Here is a 24,496-nt window from a genome sequence, read left to right on the forward strand (position 1 = left end):
TCCCCTCGTGTTGGTCATCACAATCCAAGGAAAAAGACTCTCACTGTCCACCCTATCTAACCCTCTGACTATCTTATATGTCTCTATTAAGTCACCTCTCAGCCTTCTCCTCTCTAACGAAAACAACCTCAAGTCCCTGAGCCTTTCCTCGTAAGACCTTCCCTCCATACCAGGCAACATCCTAGTAAATCTCCTCTGAACCCTTTCCAAAGCTTCCACATCCTTCCTATAATGTGGTGACCAGAACGCAGCACGCAGTACTCCAGGTGCGGCCGCACCAGAGTTATGTACAGCTGCAGCATGACCTTGTGGCTCCGAAACTCAATCCCCCTGCTGATAAAGGCTAGCACACCATATGCCTTCTTAACAGCCTTATTAACCTGGGTGGCAACTTTCAGGGATTTATGTACCTGGATGCCGAGATCTCTCTGTTCATCTACACTACCACTACCAGAGTGGGACGGCATTGGGTTGGTAGTAACAGCGAATCTGGTCCATGGGATGGAGGATGGTGACGACTCGCTTTGTACTGAGCGTGAGTGCTCCACATTGTTTGTCAATGTCTGACCCTTGCCCATGGTAGCACTTTCCACTGTCCGCCAGGGTGATCCTTGCATGCGAGCTGGTCATTGCATCACACGGTCCCATTGAATCCATGGGATGACGATGGTGGGGATGGTCGGGGGGGAGGGTAGGGAGTTCTGGGCCACCAACAACGTCCACCCATTGCCCCCCCCCCACCCTCGCACTCCCTCTCCGGTCAGTCCAGACCAGCCCACCCCTCACACCCATCTGACAGAGCAACAAGGCAGATTGTAACAATATGAAGAGGTGTTTGATGTGACAATGTATACAAAGATTTGTGTCTTAGCCCTTATCACTAAACTGTGCGCTGCACCCGTGCCAACCTAACTGGCGTTACGGATCCTAAAGCTACGTCTGGCGGATCCCCAGACTGTACAGCAGGAGTGGGGCTGGCCTGCTGTGATTCACACCCTGCGACTTGGGTCCCCGTGGTGACTGGGCCTGGATGGGCCTGGCTGCTGCTTGGGTGTCCCAGGTGGCATGGTGCTGACCTGCTCTCCCCGCTGCCCACCAGATGCACCATGGACAGGAAGGGGGGGGGTCTGAGATGCTGCAGTGTTCCGGCATCTCCCCTGCAGGGGTCACCGGCACGGGCCCCATCACCTCCTCCTCCCTCGGGGTGCCCGATGGTCCCAGACTATTCCATGGGATGGGAGTGCAAGCGGAGGTATCACCTGAGGCCCGCCACCTGGCGTTGCCAGACCTGTAGGTACTCTCTGGTCTCGACCAGTGTCTGCATGCTCGCGGGCATGGAGTGGGGAATGGACCATCTCCATCTGGGACTGCGCCACATCACCCATATGACTGTGTCATAACATTCTGGGACTGGCCCACATTCCTCTGTGTCTGTGGACATCAGCCAGCGCCTGGGAATGCCGCCGACGTTCCCAGCCGTGGCGTGCTGTGACTGGGCCACACTCAGGAGTGCCACTGTGATGTCCAAGAGGCTCTGGCACATGGCTGCCTGTGATGTGGCAATTCTGTTCTAGGCCTCGGCCAGCGTCTGCACAGAATGCCCCAGGCCTTGGACATACTGATCCATAGCCGAAACCGTTGCCCCCAATGCCTCAACCGCAGACGCAGTGTAATGTTGGCCTGGGTGGCAAGCATGTTCGACAGCACTTCCTTCCTGCACCTGCACACGGTTGGACTCCTCCACCTGTGTCTTCAGGTGCTGGATGGCCGCTGTCACGCCCTCATGTAGTCCCTGGCTCTGTGACTGCATCTCCACAATCGATGGGACCATTCGTTCCAGAAGCCCGAAACCCGTCTGGCCAATAGATTCTAGGGCCGGCCTGCCCTCCGCCCCCTTGGGAGTTCCTACCCCTCCTGCTGTACCAGCTCAGCTGTGGGGTGAGCACGAGAGTGTGTCCCAGGAGCCTCTTCAATAAAGTGCCCAACTGAGGTGAGTGACTCTGGGATGGTGTTGGGGACTTCTGTGATTGGAAATCCGTGTCATCCCCGGACTCAAACTCCGAGGTGTCTTATCAAGGGCTGCCATCCGTGCTGCTCGCCTCGTCCCTGCTCGGCTCATGGGGGGCTCTGGCTGTGGCACTGGCTGGGGGCGAGGTACACCAGATGGACCTCCCCACATCTCCAGCAGGTAGTGCAGGACACAAGACAAGACACATGGTTAGATCGCGGGTCAGGTGAGGGTGGGGGTGAGGGTGAGGGTGTTGTGGGGTGGTGTTGGGTGAGGTTGTGACATGTGGCATGGGGAACTGCAACTCAGCAGGGTCTCACTTCCTCGCCCACGGCTGATCTCCACTCCGGCGACCTCCCTTTCTTCTCGACTGCCAACACTTGCAGAGCCCGCAGGTCTAGTGGTCCCCCTTCAGGTTTCTCCCGCTGTTGGCGGTTATGGGTGGCCTTCTCCTGAGGGGGCTGGGGAAGCAGAAAACAACAGTGTGAGACAGTCCGACGCTTGCAGCCCAGGGGGTCAGTAGCTGCTGGCCAAAGTGGCCAGGGCACCAGGCAGTGGTGGCTTCTATGGGTGCCAGAATGTGGTGCAGGGTCTCCGAGTTGGAGGGGTTTGGTTACGGGTTTGTGGGGGTTGGTGCCAGGAGCACCGTGTTGCCTACTTGCCCTGGCCGCTGGTCCGGATGGTGTTGCTCATGGCACTGACAGCCTCTGCCACCTGCGCCCTGGAACGGCGAACGGCGGCGGCTGCAACCTCCTTCCCGGGCCGGGGCACAGAGCCGCGCGCTACTCCTCTACCGTGTCCAGGAGGGTCAGTGAAACAGGATGCCGCTTTCCACACTGCCATCTTGTTGGCTGGGATGATGTGTGTGGGGAGTGAAGTGGGTATGTGCAGCTGCAGCTTTTCCTCAGTGTCATTCGCAAGTCCTGTGAATCCGGCACCGTTTCTCATTGGAATCGATTGTGTGTCAGCTGGTGCCAGTGCCAGGATCTCAACAGTCGCTGAATCGATCCAGGTTGCTGTCGTGGAAGTCCACAAATCCTGCCTCTGTGTCAACGCAATGATCCTCCGGCAAGCTGCCTAGCGTGCCCGGTGAAAGCTGGGACAACCCACTCCCGGGATCTACCCGGATTGCAGCATTTCACAAGATTCAACACAACCAGATGTTGCAAGGTGAATCCTGCCCAGAATGGGTGGGATCACCTATCGGCAAATCTGCATGTTAGAGCGAGGCAGTAGATCTTATTCTAAAGTGTAGATTCCCGAGGTAACTGAGGCTTTGGTATTCAATCCCTCTCACTCGGGGACCTCAGGCGAGCATTGTTTAGACTGGCCCTCACAAACAAGGACCAGACAGTACAGCATTTGTGGGGGATTCAAAGGGGTTGGAGACCCCCAGAGCAGCATGCCCTTTGGGCAGGATGGTGCCCTGTCACTGCTGGTGCCACCTGGATACCCTGGCAGTGCCAGCATAGCACCCTGTCAGTGTCACCTGGGTGCCAGCTTGGCACTACCAAGGTGCTCAGGTGGCATTGTCAGGTTGGCACTGCCAAATACGCAGCTAAACACGCTCGCTTGGAGACTTTGTTCCCTTTTGGGAAGATCCCACCCTTAGTCTCAGGAACGGAGAATCCAGCCCTCTAAGTGTGGGTTGAACGGTGAGTAACTCCCCAGGGTCCAAAAAAGTGACTAAGTGTCATTGAGAAGCAGTGGGGAGCTCGCCGGCAGAGCTAGCAGGAAGCCACCTGAAAAACCCACCACAAATGAACTTGGAAATTTTGTGGAAGAATCGCGGCTGAGCAATGTGGATAAAGGGGAACCTTTGGATGTGCTGTACTTAGATTTCCAGAAGGCACTTGACAAGGTGCCACATCAAAGGTTACTGCACAAAATATGATCTAATGATGTAGAGGGTAACATATTATCATGGATAGATGTTTGGGTATCCAGCAGGAAGCAAGTAGGCATGAGTGAGTAATTTTCTGGTTGGCAAAATATAACAAATGGAGTGCCACAGGGATCAGTGCTGATCTAATTACAATCTATTTAAAATCTCTATCAATGACTTGGATGAAAGGACCAAATGTATGGTATGTGACTTTGCTGGTGACATATGTCGGAGTGAAAGTTGTGAAGAGCACCGAAGGAGAAAGGGATATTGATTGGTTAAGTGAGTGGGCAAAGATTGGCAGATGGATTATAATGTGGGAAAGTGAGAGCTTGTCCATTTTGGCAGGAAGTATAGAAAAGCAGTATGTAAATAGAGATTGCAGCATGATCCGGGTGTGCTGGTACATGAATCAGGAGAGGTTAATATGCAGGGATTAGGAAGGCAAGTGTTGGTGTTTATTCCAAGGGGAATGGAATATTAAAAAGATGTTTTACTAAAGTTGTACTGGACATTGGTGAGACCACCTGGAGAATTGTGCATAGTTTTAGTCTCCTTATTTAAAATGAAAGGATATAATTGCATTAGAAGCAGTTTAGAGAAGGTTCACTTGACCTCGACCTGGCATAAGGATGGGTGAAATTCTCCGCCTCGCAATGCTACAAACACGAACTGGAATCGGGAAGAGAATTGGACGTCTGGCCAGAATCAAGGTCCACGTCCGGGGCCGAGCCGGGAGCAATGCTCTGTCCCTTGCTGGTGGCAAAAATGAGGTTTGTGTACCATGCTGGCATACAAAACCAGCATTTGCATTCATTTAAATGTGATTAGCGGGCTAGACACAGTGGGCGCGATTCTCCCAACGGCAGACTAAGTGCCGACGCCGGAGTGAAAACCGGAGTGTTTCACTCCGGCGTCGGAGGCCGCTCCTCGCCCCCTATTCTCTCACCCCCCAGGGGGCTAGGAGCGGCGCCGCGTCGATTTTGCGTGCCAGGCCTTGGCGCCCGCGTCAAAGCGGCGCCACCTAAATGACGCGACCGGCGGCGCTTAAATGATGTCACCCACGCATGCGCAAGTTGGCTGGTGCTAACCCCCGCATGTGCGGTTGCTGTCCTCCCCGCGGGCGCCCCACAAGACATGGAGGATTGATCTTGCGGGACGGCGGAGGGAAAAGAGTGCATCTTTTAGAGATGCCGGCCCGCCGATTGCTGGGCACCGTTCGCGGGCCAGAGCACCCCCCTGGTGCTCGATCCTCCCTCCCCCCTCCACAGACCGCACACGCAGCGTTCGTGCGCTGTTGACGCCGGCAGCGACCAGGTGTGGTTGGCGCCGGTGTGAATCGGTTGTATTGGACAGGCCGCTCGGCCCATCCGGGCCGGAGAATAGCTGCTCGACCGTTAGAAACAGCGAGTGGCGATTCTCCGAGCGGCCTGTTGTAAAACGCGGCACGCCGTTTTGGGGGGGGTGGGAGAATAGCGTGCTGGTGCCAGGGCAGCGTGGCGGGAATCGCCCGGCACTCCCGCGATTCTCCCACCCGGCGTGGGGGTCGGAGAATCGCGCCCAGTATGTTCCGTCCTCTCAGGCAGAAGCGTTGCAGGCGTTAATTACTACAAGTATTGAAAAATGTGGACTGGTCACCATAGCTACAGAGGGGGGAGTGGGAGGCGAAAAAAACACTGAAAAAAACATAGAAAGCTGTCTGGCTTCTGGGGGTGGCGGGGTCTTGGGCAGTTGCGGGTAGTGACTTGGTGCCCTGTCCGTGGACTTGGGATGTCTCTCTTGGAATCAGGGTGGCCTAGTTCAGATCGCTATTGCTGCAGTCTGTCTTTTAAATGCACCCCTTTGGTGCTACAATCTCCCGGCTGCTCACACTGCTGAGCGCTGACACATCTGAGCCTTTAAATGCTGAGAATTGTTTCCAAGGCTACTGAAGGAGGTCAGGGAGGAGATGGCTCTGAGGATGATTTTCCAATGCTCACAAAAAGAGGAGAGGTACCAGAGGATTAGAGAAATGTTCCATTGTTTAAAAAGGGATCCACCTGTCAAAATTCCGAGCAATTATAGTTAGTCTTACGTCGATGGTGGGCAAATTAGTCGAATCAATCCTGAGGGATAGGATTAATTGTCACATAGAAAGGCATGGGGCTGGATTCTCTGTCCCGCCGCCCCAAGTTTCTGGTTCAGCATGCCGTCGGGATTCTCCATTTCGCCGGCTGGTCAATAGGGTTTCCCATTGTGGGGCAGCACCATGCCGTCGGAAAACCCCCGGGTTGTTGGCAAAACGGAGCATCCCTACAGCGGAGAATTCAACTCCTGGACCAGTCAGGGATAGTCAGTATGAATTTGTTAAAGGAATATAATGCGGGGAACACGGTGGCGCAGTGGTAGCACTGCAGTCTCACGGCGCCGAGGTCCCAGGTTCGATCCTGGCTCTGAGTTTGCACATTCTCCCCGTGTTTGCGTGGGTTTTTCTCCCACAACCCAAAGATGTGCAGGGTAGGTGGATTGGACATGCTAAATTGCCCCTTAATTGGAAAAAATTAATTGGGTATTCTAAATTTATAAAAAGAAAAATAAATGTCTTACCTCACAATTTTGATCGAATTCTTTGAGGAAGTGACAAGAAGGGTTGATGAAGGTGGTGCAGTGGATGTTGTGTACATGGATTTTAACAAGGCGTTTGACAAAGCCCCACATGGCAGATTGGTCAAAAAGGTAAAAGCCCATGGGATAAAAGGCAATTTGGCAAACTGGATAGAAAGTTGGCAAATGGAATGCTCTCCTTCACTGGCAGAGGTGTAGAATATAACAATATGGATGTTGGAATTGCATAAAACTCTGGTGAGGTCACAACTGGAGTATTGTGTTGAGTTCTAGTCACCACAAACCCGATAGCGGAGAATTCACTTTGTTATGGGCCAGGGTTTAGAGAACCCCAAAGTGTATCATGGAGTTCACCTGACCCACAACTTTTAATAGATTGTGGTATGGGGAGCACACAGCCCACTCTACAGGTGTGGTACAGCAGAATTGGAAAAGTATGTTTTAAAAGCAAAACAATGTTTATTCTATGAATTCAAGTTAACCTTTTTAAAACATATAGTGAACATCTTAGTAACCATTAATTCAAATACAACCCCCAAAGAATACAACACTAAGTAATGCTTACACTGTCCTTTTAACATCCAGAAGACTTACAAAAGAAACATCTTTTAACAGAAGGACATCAGGTGAAAGTCACTACTGAAAACATTTATAATTCTGAATTCACCAAATGATCAAGAGATAGTCTTTTCATGGCAGAGAGATCAACAGTGCACCTGCTCTGTCTGGCTTCAGCTCCAACACTGAAAACGAAACTAAAACACACCCTGCAGCAAACAGCCTAAAACGAAAGTAAAAAGCCCAGCTCCACCCACTCTCTGACATCAATGCAGTAGTAAACACCCATTTCTTAAAGCTACTCTCACTACAGATATTTATATACACACCAATTTATAAACACAAACTATCAAGATGGTTTCATTTTGCACCTTTTCATGATCCTTTAAGAAATGCAGACAGTTAATATACTTTTTTGTTTCAAAAAAAGCAACACACGCAAACAGGTATAATAATATAGTCCATTTTTGCTCTTCTTCCTCCAACTCAAATCCTTCTTGATTGACAATCTCTTTGAACAAAAGTCTTTGCACAATCCGTCCATTTCTCTACGCCTCGGCAATTCTCTTTAAAGTCAGATACTTTAGTTCAATCTGATCACAGAGTCCCTTGTAATTCTCCAACACAGGAGCATTGGTTATCACAGCTTTCAGGCAGTCAAACACCTGTTGAAACTCCGCTGTGCATTGGAATTTTCAACATTTCTTCAGCAAGTCCGTCAGTGGAGCAATCACGCTACAAAACATTTGCACAAATGTTTGATCAAATACACTCATGCCAAGAAATCGCATTATTTCCCTTCATCTTGAGGGTACTGAAAACTCCTCAATAACTGTTGGTTTCACATCCCGTGTGACCATTCAACCCTGTCTGATTGTATGGCCGAGGAAAATGACTTGGGCTTTCCCAAATTCACTTTTGGCTAGGTTTATCACCAGACCCGCCTGCTGAAGTTAATTGAATAACTCCATCAGATGTTTTAAATGTTCTTTCCATGTCTGGCTGAAAATTACCAGATCGTCGATGTATACCGCACAATTGGGTAATCCTGAAACAACTTTTTTAGTTAACCGTTGAAATGTGGCTGGGGCATTTTTCATGTCAAATGGCATAACTTTGAATTGGTATATACCATCTGGAGTCACAAAAGCTGAAATCTCCTTCGCCCTTTCGGATAAAGGTACCTGCCAATAACCTTTAAGTAAATCCAGTTTGTAAATAAAAGCTGATTGTCCCACTTTCTCAATGCAATCCTCCAAACGTGGGATAGGGTAAGAGTACATTCTTGTAACTGCATTAACCTTTCTATAGTCCACACACAACTGTTGGGTACCATCTGGTTTAGGTACCATCACTATGGGTGAGCTCCATTGGCTGCAACCCACTTCAATTATGCCATTTTTAAGCATACTCTGAATCTCTTTGTTAACCTGTGCCGATTTTAAAGGGTAACGTCTATATGGATGTTGTTTGATAGGAACAGTATTTCCCACATCTCCATCATGTATAGCCATTTTAGTACTTCCCAATTTATCTTTGGAAACTTGCCCATGTGATATCAATAGCTCTTTCAGGTCAGTTCGTTTTTCGTTTGGAAGGTAACTCAACAATTTATCCCAAGTTTTAAGAACATCCTTATTTTCCAATTTAATTTGAGGTATGTTAAATTCACAGTCATCTGGATTTGGTTTGTCACTTTGAGTTAGAATTATTAAAACCTCCTTTTTCTCTCCTTCCCTTTCAAAGTACCTTTTAAGCATATTCACATAACACACTCGGTGAGTTTTCCTTCTATCTGGTGTTTTAACCACATAATTCATCTCACTTAATTTCCTTTCAATCTGATAAGGTCCACAAAACCTAGTTCTTAAAGGTTCACCTACCACTGGTAACAACACTAAAACTTTATCTCCACTGGCAAAACTACGAACTTTGGATTTCTTGCCTGCGACCCATTTCATCACATTTTGTGCACCTTTTAAACACTGTCTAGCCAATTCACCTGCTCTATTTAATCGTTCCCTAAAATTTGACACGTAATCTAATAATGTAATTTCCGATTTCTCACTCACCAATTTTTCCTTAATCAATTTAAGTGGTCCTCTTACCTCATGACCAAAAATTAGTTCAAAAGGACTAAATTTGGTTGACTCATTAGGTGCATCCCTAATTGCAAACAATGCGAATGGAATTCCTTTTCCCCAATACGCTGGATAATCTTGACAATACGCCCTCAACATTGTCTTTAATGTCTGATGCCACTTTTCTAACGCACCCTACGATTCTGGATGGTATGCAGTTGATAAAATTGTTTTATTGCAAAGCAATCCATAACTTCTTTGAACACCCTGGAGGTTAAATTTGTTCCTTGATCCAATTGAATTTCTGTGGGTAGTCCATATCTAGTAAAAAATTTAAGTAATTCCTCCACAATCTGTTTAGCTGTAATATTACGTACTGGAATGACCTCTGGAAACCGAGTAGACACATCCATTATTGTCAAAAGATATTGATTCCCACTTTTTGATTCAGGAAGCGGTCCTATGTAATCAATTAGGATCCTTGTAAAAGGTTCCTCAAATGCTGGAATGGGTATTAAGGGCGCTGGTTTTATCATTGCTTGAGGTTTCCCTATCACTTGACATGTGTGACATGATTGACAAAATTTTACTCCATCTTTATGTAGTCCAGGCCAATAAACGGTATTTCTTTTGTCAGTCTTCTGGATGTTAAAAGGACAGTGTAAGCATTACTTAGTGTTGTTTTAGCTTGAGTTTTCCTTATTCCCAAATGACCTCCCACTGGTGCCTCATGTGCAACTCGCAACACCTCCTTTCTATACTCTACCAGCAATACTACTTGATGAACTTCTGCCCACTTTTCATCCGCCTGCATATGTAAAGGTCTCCTTTTTCTCATCAAGACATCACTTTTACGGTAATAACACTCTGGTATCCACTCAGATTCCTCTTCTGTGTATGCTTTTTGATACATCCGTTTCATTTCTATATCTTTCTGTTGTAACTCCGCCAATTTTCCTGAAATAAAAATATCTGCCTCATCCTCTACCTGTTCTTGTTCTTTTTCAACCATCTGATCAAAAATCATTTCTGACAATTGCACTTCAACTTCATCTTCACTCTTTGATTTATCCTCTTGTCTTAACATGTGACTTTGAACATAGAACATAGAACAGTACAGCACAGAACAGAATCCTCAGCCCTCGATGTTGTGCCAAGCCTTGTCCGGAACCAAGATCAAGCCATCCCACTCCCTGTCATCCTGGTGTGCTCCATGTGCCTATCCAATAACCGCTTGAAGGTTCCTAAAATGTCCAACTCCACTATCACAGCAGGCAGTCCATTCCAAACCCTAACCACTCTCTGAGTAAAGAACCTACCTCGGACATTCCTCCTATATCTCCCACCCTGAACCTTATAGTTATGCCCCCTTGTAACAGCTACATCCACCCGAGGAAATTGTCTCTGAACGTCCACTCTATCTATCCCCCTTATCATCTTATAAACCTCTGTTAAGTCGCCTCTCATCCTCCTCCGCTCCAAAGAGAAAAGCCCTTGCTCCCTCAACCTTTCCTCATAAGACCCATCCTACAAACCAGGCAGCATCCTGCTAAATATCCTTTGTGCCCTTTCCAATGCTTCCACATCCTTCCTATAGTGAGGTGACCAGAACTGCACACAATACTCCAAATGTGGTCTCACCAGGGTCCTGTACAGTTGCAGCATAACCCCACGGCTCTTAAATTCAAGCCCCCTGTTAATAAACGCTAACACACAATAGGCCTTTTCATGGCTCTATCCACTTGAGTGGCAACCTTCAGAGATCTGTGGACATGAACCCCAAGTTCTCTCTGTTCCTCAGAACCCTGCCGTTGACCCTGTAATCCGCATTCAAATTTTTTCGACCAAAATGAATCACCTAGCACTTATCAGGGTTAAACTCCATCTGCCATTTTTCGGCCCAGCTCTGCATCCTATCAATGTCTCTTTGTATCCTACTCTAGCCCTCCACCTCATCCACTACTCCACCAATCTTGGTGTCATCAGTAAATTTACTGACACACCCTTCAGCCCCCTCCTCCAAGTCATTGATAAAAATCACAAATAGCAGAGGACCCAGCACTGATCCCGCTGGTAACTGGTCTCCAGTCTAGAAATTTTCCATCCCTCTGTCCAGGCCAATAAAGAGTGGTCCACCCTCTGTCTTCTATGTGATAGCCAGTTACTTATCCAATTGGCCAAATTTCCCTCTATCCCACACCTCCTTACTTTCTTCATGAGCCGACCATGGGGAACCTTATCAAACGCCTTACTAAAATCCATGTATACGACATCAACCGCTCTACTTTTATCTACACACTTAGTTACCTCCTCAAAGAATTCAATCAAATTTGTGAGGCAAGACTTACCCTTCACGAATCCGTGTTGACTATCCCGGATTAAGCTGCATCTTTCCAGATGGTCATAAATCCTATCCTTCGGGACCTTTTCCATTAACTTAGCGACCATCAGAAGTAAGACTAACCAGCCTATAATTACCAGGGTCATTCCTATACCCTTTCTTGAACAGAGGAACAACATTCGCCACTGTCCAGTCCTCTGGCACTATCCCCATGGACAGTGAGGACCCAAAGATCAAAGCCAAAGGCTCTGCAATCTCGTCCCTTGCCTCCCAAAGAATCCTTGGATATATCCCATCTGGCCCAGGGGACTTGTCGACCCTAAGGTTTTTCAAAATTGCTAATACATCTTCCTCAGAAAAATCTACCTCATCCAGCCTACCCACCTGTATCACACTCTCATCCTCAAAACATGGCCCCTCTCCTTGGTGAACACTAAAGAAAAGTATTCTTACAATGCCTCTCCTATCTCTTCTGACTCCATGCACAAGTTCCCACTACTGTCCTTGACCAGCCCTGATCTCACCCTGGTCATTCTTTTATTTCTCAAATAAGAGTAAAAAGCCTTGGGGTTTTCCTTGATCTGACCCGCCAAGGACTTCTCATGCCCCCTCCTAGCTCTCCTAAGCCTTTTTTTTTTAGCTCATTCTTTGCTACCTTTTAACCCTCAAGTGACCCAACTGAACCTTGTTTTCTCATCCTTACTTATGCTTCCCTTTTCCCCTTGACAAGACATTCAACCTCTTTTGTGAACCATGGTTCCCTCACATGGCCATTTCCTCCCTGCCTGATAGGGACATACATATCAAGGACATGCAGTATTTGTTCCTTGAACAAGCTCCGCTTTTCATTTGTTCCTTTCCCTGACAGTTTCTGTTCCCATCTTACGCTCCCTAATTCTTGCCTAATTGCATCATACTTACCCCTCGCCCAATTATAAACCTTGCCCTGCCATATGGCTCTATCCCTCTCCATTGCAATAGTGAAAGACACTGAATTGTGGTCACTATCTCCAAAGTGCTCTCCCACAAACAAATCTAACACTTGGCCCGGTTTATTACCCAGTACCAAATCCAATGTGGCCCCCTCTCTTGTCGGCCTATCCACATATTGTGTCAGGAAACTCTCCTGCACACACTGTACAAAAAGTGCCCATCCGAACTGTTTGACCTATAGAGGTTCCAATCAATATCCAAAGTTAAAGTCACCCATGACAACTACCCTGAGACCTCCACACCTATCCATAATCTGTTTTGCAATTTCTTCCTCCACATCTCTATTACTCCCTGGGAGCCTATAGAAAACCCATAACAACGTGACCGCCCCTTTCCTATTTCTAACTTCAGCTCATATTACCTCAGTAGTCAGATCCCTCTCGAACTGCCTTTCTGCAGACGTTAAACTATCCTTGATTAACAAAGCTACTCCTCCACCTCTTTTACCACCTTCCCTACTCTTACTGAAACATCTGTAGCCCGGAACTTCCAACAACCATTGTTGTCCCTGTTCTAACAATGTCTCTATAATGCCCACAACATCGTAGTCCCAGGTACCAATCCATGCTCCAAGTTCCGAATGCTCCTTGCATTGAAGTAGACACACTTTGCAACCTTGTTACTACACAATCCGGAAAAATCCCAGGATATTCGTCCTTCAACACTTCAGTGTCTGATTTTCCACTGGCATATCAACCACAGTAGGCATCACTCCCACCTGCGATCCAGCTATATCATTACCCAAGATAAACTGTATTCCTGGACAAGATAGTTTCTCTATTACTCCTACTACCGCTTGCATATATTTAAATAGATTCCCACCAAGCCTTCGACTTTGACGCTCTTTCTCACTATCCTAATCACTATCATCCAACTGTAGGTTTCCCTTTACTTGAGAAAGGACGTACTGGCGCTGGAGGGTGTGCAGAGGAGATTCACTAGGTTAATCCCAGAGCTGAAGGGGTTGGATTATGAGGAGAGGTTGAGTAGACTGGGACTGTACTCGTTGGAATTTAGAAGGATGAGGGGGGATCTTATCGAAACATTTAAAATTATGAAGGGAATAGATAGGATAGATGCGGGCAGGTGACAGCAGAACTAGGGGGCATAGCCTCAAAATAAGGGGAAGTAGATTTAGGACTGAGTTTAGGAGGAACTTCTTCACCCAAAGGGTTGTGAATCTATGGAATTCCTTGCCCAGTGAAGCAGTTGAGGCTCCTTCATTACATGTTTTTAAGGTAAAGATAGATAGTTTTTTGAAGAATAAAGGGATTAAGGGTTATGGTGTTCGGGCCGGAAAGTGGAGCTGAGTCCACAAAAGATCAGCCATGATCTCATTGAATGGCGGAGCAGGCTCGAGGGGCCAGATGGCCTACCCCTGCTCCTAGTTCTTATGTTCTTATGTTCTTATGTTTACATCTGCCAATTTTAACTGACTCATGTTTCATAGCCATTTTCTGAAGTTCAAATTCTCTCTCTTTGGGCGCGATTCTCCGGACTCACGACGGTTCGGAGAATAGCGGGCGTCGGAAATTTTTACGGCGACGCTGTTCCGACGCCCTCCCGCTATTCTCCGAACCCCGCAAATTGTCGGAGTCGCGTTTCCCGACAAACGCCTCCTTCCCGCCCCTGACACGACCAGAATCGCCACTGAGAGCCCCCCCGCTATTCACCGGCCCGGATGGGCCGAAGTCCCGACGTCATGGCGCCCTGTTTGGACGTCGTGAAACACACCTGCTTTTTAAATTCGTCAACCAGTCGGCCTGGCTGACGACTGCTTGGAGGAGGTCAGGGCACCACTCTGCGCACCGCTCAGCGCACCGTTCAGCGCACCGCTCGAGTCTGGCCACAACGGGGAAGGCATCCCTGGGAACGGGAGGGGGTCCAGAACGGGGGCAGTGGGGGGGAGACGGGGGAGGCAGTGGGGGAGACGGGGGGGCAGTGGGGGAGACGGGGAGGCAGTGGGGGAGACGGGGGAGGCAGTGGGGGCGACGGGGGAGGCAGTGGGGGAGACGGAGGGGGCAGTGGGGGAAGACGGGGGAGGCAGTGGGGGAGACGGGGAGGCAGTGGGGGAGACGGAGGGGGCAGTGGGGGAGACGGAGGATGCAGTGGGGGAGACGGAGGGGGCAGTGGGGGAGACGGAGGGGGCAGTGGGGGAGACGGGGGAGGCAGTGGGGGAGACGGGGAGGCAGTGGGGGAGACGGAGGAGGAGGTGGGGAAACGGGGGAGGCAGTGGGGGAGACGGGGAGGCAGTGGGGGAGACGGGGGAGGCAGTGGGGGAGACGGAGGAGGCAGTGGGGGAGACGGGAGGGGGCAGTGGGGGAGACGGGGGAGGCAGTGGGGGGCGATGGAGGGGGGGGGTTAGGTAGAGAGTGAGCCGTCCAACCCGTAACAAATGTCTGCCACCATGCCATGGTGTGCAGGTGACGAGGACACGGCCGCTGGTTCCCCTGTGGCTTCCGGCCACAGGCCACTGACCGCACCCGTGAGGAGGCCATAGTTTACTGGCCGTTGGATGCAGAAAGTGACCAGGGGTTAGGCTGACCGCATGTCAGCAGCTGCGACCAGGCCACCGGGACACACTGGTATCCCATGGCTGGCGGCTGCCGAGGTGTCGACTAACGTCCGTCTAACATGTCCCGTTTCTCTGCCTCCTACCACCCTTCTGTAGGTTAGCACGATGCATGGGAACAGAACGGCTATGTCTGCGCAGTGGTTGGGGCCGCTCTACTGGATTTGGAGATGCAGCAGCATCCACACCCACAACCCGCAGTGGCTGCAGGGCCAGCTGCAGCAGCAGAGGGAAGGGCCGAGGAGTTGCCAGTCGTCGAGCAGCATGGGGGGAGGAGGAGGAGGAGGAGGAGGAGGAGGAAGAGGAGAGAGTGAGGGTGCAGCCACGGCGTCAGAGGCGACGACCAAAGCCGAGGGTGTACGTGTCCGGGTCTCTTTCCTAACAATGCCGGACATCACCTGCAGGAGAAGACTCCGGCTGAGTAGGCAGACGGTGATACATATCTGCGAACTCCTGTCGCACCTCGCCCCACGTGGAACGGGGGGAGGACACGCGATCCCGATAGCCATCAAGGTGACGGTCGCTCTGAACTTCTATGCTACCGGCTCCTTCCAGTCTCCGAGCGGGGACGTCTCCGGGATCTCCCAGTCATCGGTGCACAGTTGCATCCGGGATGTGACCGACGCCCTCTATGCCATCGCCGATCGCTACATCACCTTTCCCGAGGACCAAGCAAGTCAAGACTCACGAGCCCGTGGATTTGCCAGTGTGGCCGGGATACCGAGGGTTCAGGGGTCAATCGACTGTGTTCGCGTCCCCATGCGCCCGCCTGCTGTGGACAAGGAAGTGTTCACAAACAGGAGGGGGACATACTCCATTAATGTCCAGGTGGTATGCGACCCCCACATGAGGTTCATGAACGTCTGTGCAAGGTTCCCAGGGAGTGTGCATGACTCCTACATACTAGCGCAGTCGTTCATCCCTGCGATGTTTGAGGGACGTCCCCCCCGGCTGAGGGGCTGGTTGCTAGGTGACAGGGGTTATCCGCTGAGGTCTTGGCTGATGACGCCTATACGTAGGCCTCAGACCAATGCGGAAACACGATACAACGAGGCCCATGCAGCAACCAGGGGTGTGGTGGAGCGCTGCCTTGGCATCCTGAAGATGAGATTCAGGTGCCTGGACCGCTCCGGACGGGGCCCTGCAGTTACCAGGCCGACAGGGTCGCTCGCATTGTAGTGGTCTGCTGTGCGCTGCACAACATCGCGATGCAGAGGGGAGATGACTGTTGCAGGAGGCGGAGGGAGAAGCTAGTGGCAGTGGTGCCAGCACAGAGGAGGGAGGAGGAGGAGGAGGAGGGAGGAGGAGGAGGACGAGGAGGAGGCTGGCGGAGTGGCGGGCGCAGAACGCAGACACGACCCAGGTGCTGGTGATGTCCAGGAGGCGGCACGACGGACCCGGCAAGGACGGCGGGCACGCGACGCCCTGGTGGCAGCACGGTTCACGCATCGCATGTGACGTCCCCGATGAACACCAAACCACCACCTGCATCGCTAGTCATGCAGAGGGTCACCACACAACTGCCACCACCACAACCCCCCCCCCCCCCCCCTCAGTGTACACTGCTCCACTTCGACATGACGCTTATCACTGGGTACAGACGGAATGGCACAACATTGATGGCTGTGTCAGCGGGTGTGATCAGTGCAATGTGGAATGATGACAGCCCGCTCTGCGAAGAGCTGTGAGCTCAGAATCGTTAGAGAGAGTCTGACCCATGGCAATAGCTGAACCATCCACCTTGGTGGCCGCTGAGTTCGTCACTGACACTCCATCACGTGCCCGCGTGGCTAGCTGTGGGAGGGGGGTAGGGGCAGGGACTGCACACCCGGCACCGAGGTTTCACCCACCGTCACCCCCAGCGACACTCGGTCACCATCACGATTCCTGTGGCTGTGGAACAATCACACGGTATTACAAGTAAGGTGGAACAGTGCGTTTAATATTAACAATTATTTACAGGTGCCCTAGCCCCTACAACTAAACTGTGCCCTTCACCCGTGCCAACTTACTCAGTGTCTATCTTAGTTGCCTTACGGGCCCTACCACTACGTCTAAAGTGAATCCCCAGATGATACGCAGGAGTGGAGGAGGATTGCTGCGAATCGCCCCCTCGACTCGTTTCTCCTTGGCCAAGCGTTTCCTGGGGCGACCCGGCCCTTGATGGGCCAGGCTGCTCTGCGGGCGTCTCGGGTGACATTGTGCCACCCTGCTCTGCCTGCTGCCCACTCGATGCACCAGGGATGGGACGGGGGGAGGCCGAGAATTCCGGGACGTCCCGTGATGGAGTTAATGGGACGGACCCCGAAACCTCCTCCTCCCTCGGGGAGCCCGGTGGCCCCCGGGCCTCACTTTGGGACAGAGGTGCGAGCGGGCAGGTGCCCCGTCGCACCACCGACACCTGGCGCTGCCAGTCCTGGAGACCTGCAACGGTATCCACCAGGATCCGAAGGTTTGCAGAGACGGAGTCCAGGGAGTTAGACATTCCCGCCAGGGACTGTGCGATCTCAACCTGTGTGTGCACGACGCCATCCAGCACATGTGTCAGGCGGTTGATGGTCTCCGCGACCGACTGCTGCGACTGTGCTATCGACTGCTGGGACTGTGCCAGCGACTGCTGGGACTGTGCTATCGACTGCTGGGACTGTGCCATGGCGTGCTGCGACTGGCCAATGACCTGCTGAGACTCGGCCATGGCCCGCAGGGCGCCGGCAATGTCGTTTTGGCTCTGGCACATTGCTGCCTGTGAGAGGGCAACCCTGTCCAGGGCCGAGGGATGACGCGTGCACATTAACCCCAACGTCTTGCATAACCTGACCCATTGCCTCCACCGCGGATGCCACCCGTGCGGTGTCGGACTGGGTCCTCTGCCATGAGCGGCACCACTCCCTGCTCTTGGACGCGGTTCGACTCCTCTAACAGCGTCTGCAGAGTCTGGAAGGAAGCCCTCATCCCCTCATTGTTTCCCTGGGTTTCCTGAGGCATCGGCTTGTGCGGGTGGGTTGATAAACTCCAGGAACTCAGAAAACGTCTGGGAGCCAGCTGCATCCTGGGCCTGGTCTGGCCTCCGCGAGTCCGGGCCCTCTGTTGCTCCGACCTCCACCTGCTGTACCTGCTCATCTGTGATGTGCCAACCAGACTGTGCCCCAGGAGACTCATCACTAAATAGGCCCGCCGGGGTGTGTATCTTCTGGGATGATGGATGTGGTGGGAGGAAGAAGCAGTGCCGCAAGCCCGACGCTCTCAATGCTTAGGGCCTCGTCCATGGGTGTGGGGCTGCTCAGCGACAGGAGGGTTGTCCCTGGCCATTTCTGGTGGTGGTGGTGGACTTCGAACCCTCTGTGCGTCCTGGTCCGCAGATTGGGTTGGGGCGGATAGGGCTGCCCGCTGATCGGGCACCCTCTGTTGTGAGGCCCCGGGTGAGGTGGCGGCAGATTCCTGTCTCCGTCTGCAGCCAGACGGCCCTGGTCGTTCGGCATCACGTCCTCGGGAAGAGAATGAGACGGGTTATTTCGATTTGCTCGGCAGGCCGCTGGACGGTCCCAGTGGGCAGGGTGTGTGAAGGGACAGAGGATGGGGAGGTGTCCCAGTGGGCAGGGTGTGTGAAGGGACAGAGGATGGGGAGGTGTCCCAGTGGGCAGGGTTTGTGAAGGGACCAGAGGATGGGGGAGGGGGGGTGTTTGTCAGGGAGGGTTGTCTCACTTGCTGCAGTTCCGCCAACCTCGCATTGCGCGATATCGCGGGTGGCAGACCCCCCAACAAGGTCCAGTGCCCTCTGTTCAAAGGTGATGAGGGGTGCATGTGGGCAAACCCCCTCCAGTCTTGTGCCGCTCACGGGTGGTTAGACGGCCTTGGCCTGTTGGGGGAGGGAACAAGGTAGATCATTACAAAACAGTAGGTATCAGCAGTCCGTTCAGATACTGGCACAGTTTGGGGGGGGGCAAGTTGTCATCAGACGATTGCATCTCTCCTCGGGGCCAGGCATGGCTACCGTGCTGGCAGGTTGGCGATGCCCTCTTGCGGGCGGATGATGCCCTCCTCTGCTCCACGGCACGAGCAGCGCCTCGACGTCGCATCTACAAAGCGAGGAGCAGCTCTCCTCGGCTCCCAACATCCTGCCCGACAGATTCTGTGGTTCGCCCGCGCCCTTTTTACGGCGTCGGGCGGCGTCACATCGGGAGGGTTCGTGTCGTCGTCGCGTTCCATCGTCATCAGCACGTAATTGACGCTGGCCGCGATACTAGCCCATTTCCAGGAAGGAATCCGTCGGGAAATGAAGCCTTCGCGACCGTCGTAAAACGGTCCCGATTTTTACGACGGTTTGCCGACTTTCCACGGGTGCGGAGAATTTTGCCCTTTATCTTTTCCCCTGATCTGTATCTCCCTTTCTCTTTCTTTTTGTTCTGCTGGGGCTATTCTTTCTTTTCTCCTTTCTTCTCTCTCTCTTTCTTTTTCCTCTCTATCTCTTTCGTATTCAATCTGCTTTAATTCTTTCTCATGTTCCATTTGTTTAAGTTGTAACTGAATTTTTGCCATTTCCAATGAGTCAAACAGTATCTCAGGCAACTTTAAATGCTTAGCCACTGCCATAATTACCTCATCTTTTCGCAATTTTGTCAGGTAATGTTAACTGCAATGTTTTTGCCAAATCTAACAGTCTGCTTTTAGTCTCTGTCCGTAAGGTACTGCGTGTGACTGTCTCCACCCCCAAAAACTTCAGAGCCTCTGAAAGAGCCATTGTCCAAAACACACTCCCTACTTAAACTAGAATACCACACCTGAAAAGCAACCACCCCTCACTATCTTTAAGTTCACTAAGCCAACCCCATAGATAGACTTTTATCCCAGACGAGCCACAAATTTGTTATGGGCTAAGGTTTAGAGAACCCCAAAGTGTATCATGAAGTTCACCTGACCCACAACTTTAATAGATTGTGGTATGGGGATCAAGAGATAGTCTTTTCATGGCAGAGAGATCAACAGTGCACCTGCTTTGTCTGGCTTCAGCTCCAACACTGAAACAAAACTAAAACACACCCTGCAGCAAACAGCCTAAAACAAAAGTAAAAATCAGACAGACAGCCCAGCTCCACCCACTCTCTGAAATCACTGCAGTAGTAAACACCCATTTCTTAAAGGTACTCTCACTACAGATATTTATATACACACCCACTTATAAACACCTATTTCTTAAAGGTACTCTCACTACAGATATTTATATACATACCCACTTATAAACACCTATTTCTTAAGGGTACTCTCACATGACAACCCCACGGAGAGTCCCGATACTGTGCCACACCAGAAATCATATGCGGTGGGACTAAAAACCCACCCTGGATAGATTGGAGTTATTTTCCTTGGAATAAAGAAGGCTGAGGGGTAACTTAATGGAGGTGTACAATATTATGAGGGGAAGAGATAGGGTGGATGGGATAAAATTGTTTCTCTTGGTGGAGAATTCTAGAACCAGGGGACATAGAATCAAGATAAGTAGCTGAAGGTGTAGAGGGGACATGAGGAAGAATTTATTTAAGCAGAATGTGGTGGGATTCTGGAATCCCTTGCCCAAATTAGCGGTGGAGACGGAGACCCTAAACTCTTTTACTTTGATATGCACCTCAAGTGCTGTAGCTACAAGCTATGGATCGGGTGCAGGAACGTAGGATTAGAAAGGGCACCTGGATCTCCTTGGGTTGGCATGGACAAGATGGGCCAAATGGGCTCCTTCTGTTCTGTAACATTTCTATGGTTCTAAGGCCTCTGGTCATCTGAGAGCCCACCCCCGCCAACCCTCTGGACACCCTCATACGGCTGTCATATATCCCCTGTTAGCCCGGGGGAGAATTTTGCCAAACTGGCAGTCCTCGGATCCACTAGTATCAGGTCTTGGGGCAGGACATGTCTGAGTTGCTTCATTTGGAGAAAATTAGCTTTGCCGTTGCAGGAATGGATGAGGGGTTCTCCATGAGGTGGAAGCTGTTCATCAACTTTCCCAAGGAGTATTGGAATGGCAGCCGTAGGATTGTGGGTTGGGAGGTGGAGGGTTGGGGTATTGCAGTTATTGGTTATTTAGGGGTAGAGGTGGGTTATTAGGGTTAAATCATTTTAGGGTTTGGCTGATGGATTTGTATAAAAGGGTGTTTCTGTTGTGCCGTATTGCTATTGTGTTAAATGCATTGTTACTGTATTATAGCTTGTTTTTAGCTGTTCTTTCATTGTTTCTGTTTTTGTATTTCTTGATATAGCTTCAATAAATTATCGCTTAAAAAAAAGCATACCTGATGTTGCTTACTCTGTTTCAGATAGTGAAAATGATGATCGTGGTGATTCTGACCTTTGCTGTTTGCTGGCTGCCCTACCATTTGTATTTTATCCTTGCGAGTTTCAATAAGGACATCTATTATGAAACCTACATACAGCAGGTGTACCTGGGACTGTTCTGGCTTGCCATGAGCTCCACCATGTTCAACCCCATCATTTACTGCTGCCTAAACCACCGGTAAGAACAACTGACAGAGTGACTGAGGGATAGAGAGAGGGAGAGAGAGAGAGTGACTGCACAGAGAGTGACTGCACAGAGAGTGACTGAGAGAGAGTGACAGAGAGAGTGAATGAGGGAGAGAGTGACTGAGGGAGAGAGTGACAGGAAGAGAGAGAATAACAGAGAGAGAGTGAATGAGGGAGAGAGTGAGTGATAGAGTGACAGAGAGAGAGAGTGACGGAGAGAGTGAGTGAGAGAGTGACTGAGAGAGAGAGGCTGACTGAGAGAGAGTGAGTGAGAGAGTGAGAGAGTGACTGAGAGAGAGTGACTGAGAGAGAGAGTGACTGAGAGAGTGAGTGACTGAGAGGGAGTGACCGAGAGAGTGAGTGAGAGAGTGAGTGATAGAGTGAGAGAGAGAGAGAGAGTGACTGAGAGAGAGTGACAGAGAGAGAGTGACAGAGAGAGACAGTGATTGAGAGAGAGTGAGAGAGAGAGAGAGTGACTGAGAGAGAGTGACTGAGAGAGTGACAGAGTGAAAGAGTGACTGAGAGAGAGAGAGAGAGTGACTTTGAGAGAGAGTGACTGAGGGAGAGAGTGACAGAGAGAGAGAGAATAACAGAGAGAGAGTAAATAAGGGAGCGAGTGACTGAGCGTGAGTGACAGGGAGAGAGAGAATAACAGAGAGAGAGTGAATGAGAGAGAGAGTGACTGAGAGAGTGACAGAGCGAAAGAGTGACTGAGAGAGAGAGAGTGACTTTGAGAGAGAGTGACTGAGGGAGAGAGTGACAGAGAGAGAGAGAATAACAGAGAGAGAGTAAATAAGGGAGCGAGTGACTGAGCGAGAGTGACAGGGAGAGAGAGAATAACAGAGAGAGAGTGAATGAGAGAGAGAGTGACTGAGAGAGTGACAGAGAGAGAGAGTGACTGAGAGAGAGTGAGTGAGTGAGAGAGAGTGAGAGAGTGACAGAGAGAGAGGCTGACTGAGAGAGTGAGTGAGAGAGTGAGAGAGACTGAGTGAGAGAGTGACTCAGAGAGAGTGAGTGAGAGAGTGACAGAGAAAGAGTGACTGAGAGAGTGAGTGACTGAGAGAGAGTGACAGAGAGAGAGTGACTGAGAGAGAGTGAGAGAGAGAGAGAGAGAGTGACTGAGAGAGAGTGACGGAGAAAGAGAGTGACTGAGAGAGAGAGTGACTGATGGAGTGACAGAGTGAGAGATGGAGAGTGACAGAGAGAGTGACTGAGGGAGAGACAGTGACTGATGGAGAGAGGCAGAGAGAGAGTGACTGAGAGTGTGACTGAGAGAGAGTGCTTGAGCGAGAGAGTGACTTAGATAGAGAGTGAGAGGGAGTGAGTGAGAGAGAGAGTGACTGAGGGAGTAACTGAGAGAGAGACAGAGCGAAAGAGTGACTGAGAGAGAGTGACTTTGAGAGAGAGAGTGACTGAAGGAGAGAGTGGCAGAGAGTGACTGAGAGAGAGACAGTGACTGAGAGAGAGAGAGACTGAGAGAGAGTGACTAAGAGAGAGTGTGACTGAGAGAGAGTGACAGAGAAAGAGAGTGACTGAGAGAGAGAGTGACTGAGAGAGTGTGCTTGAGAGAGACCGTGACAGAGAGAGTGACTGAGAGACAGTGACAGAGAGTGACTGAGAGAGAGAGTGACTGAGAGAGAGAGAGACTGAGAGAGAGTGACTGAGAGAGAGTGACTGAGAGACAGTGACAGAGAGTAACTGAGAGACAGAGAGTGACTAAGAGAGAGTGTGACTGAGAGAGAGTGTCAGAGAAAGAGAGTGACTGAGAGAGAGAGTGGCAGAGAGTGTGCTTGAGAGAGACAGTGACAGAGAGAGTGACTGAGAGACAGCGACAGAGAGAGAGTGACTGAGAGAGAGAGTGACTGAGAGAGGGAGAGACTTAGAGAGAGAGTGACAGAGAGAGAGAGTGACTGAGAGTAACTGAGAGGGAGAATAACAGAGAGAGAGTGACAGAGAGAGAGTGACTGAGAGAGAGAGTGACTGAGAGAGAGAGTGACTGAGAGACAGCGACAGAGAGAGTGAGTGACTGAGAGAGACAGTGACTGAGAGTGACAGAGAATGTGACTGAGAGAGAGAGTGACAGAGAGTGTGACTGGGAGAGTGACAGACACAGCGAGAAAGAGTGACTGAGAGAGAGAGTGACTGAGAGAGAGTGACTGAGAGAGAGAGTGACTAAGAGAGAGTGACTGAGAGTGAGTGACTGAGAGAGAGTGACTGAGAGAGAGTGAGTGAGTGAGAGAGAGTGACTGAGAGAGAGAGTGACTGAGAGTGTGACTGAGAGAGAGTGCTTGAGAGAGAGAGTGACTGAGAGAGAGTGAGAGAGAGTGAGTGAGAGAGAGTGACTGAGAGAGTGACTGAGAAACGGAGTGACTTTGAGAGAGATTGACTGAGGGAGAGAGTGACAGAGAGTGACTGAGAGATACAGTGACTGAGAGAGAGACTGAGAGACAGCGACAGAGGGTGACTGAGAGACAGAGAGTGACTAACAGAGAGTGACTGAGAGAGTGACAGAGAGAGAGTGACTGAGAGAGAATGACTGAGAGAGAGAGTGACTGAGGGAGAGTGAGTGAGTGAGAGAGAGGCTGAAAGAGTGACAGAGAGAGAGAGTGACTGACTGAGAGTAACTGAGAGGGAGAATAACAGAGAGAGAGTGACAGAGAGAGAGTGACTGAGAGAGAGAGTGACTGAGAGAGAGAGTGACTGAGAGACAGCGACAGAGAGAGTGAGTGACTGAGAGAGACAGTGACTGAGAGTGACAGAGAATGTGACTGAGAGAGAGAGTGACAGAGAGTGTGACTGAGAGAGTGACAGACACAGCGAGAAAGAGTGACTGAGAGAGAGAGTGACTGAGAGAGAGTGACTGAGAGAGAGTGACTAAGAGAGAGTGACTGAGAGAGAGTGACTGAGAGAGAGTGACAGAGAGAGAGAGTGACTGAGAGAGAGT

At 50.6% G+C, this 24,496-nt stretch overlaps 1 protein-coding gene across 1 annotated transcript in view; it reads left to right on the forward strand.

Moving 5' to 3' along the window:
• tacr2 (tachykinin receptor 2) overlaps positions 1 to 24,496 on the forward strand; it is a 214,556-nt gene that overhangs the window by 180,072 nt on the left and 9,988 nt on the right. Inside the window, exon 4 of the mRNA XM_038773776.1 lies at positions 21,348 to 21,544. Coding sequence (XP_038629704.1) covers positions 21,348 to 21,544 — 197 coding nt within the window. The remainder of the gene's footprint in view (positions 1 to 21,347; positions 21,545 to 24,496) is intronic.

The sequence above is a fragment of the Scyliorhinus canicula genome, chromosome 16, assembly GCF_902713615.1.
Source record: "Scyliorhinus canicula chromosome 16, sScyCan1.1, whole genome shotgun sequence".
NCBI classification, from domain to species: Eukaryota; Metazoa; Chordata; class Chondrichthyes; order Carcharhiniformes; family Scyliorhinidae; genus Scyliorhinus; species Scyliorhinus canicula.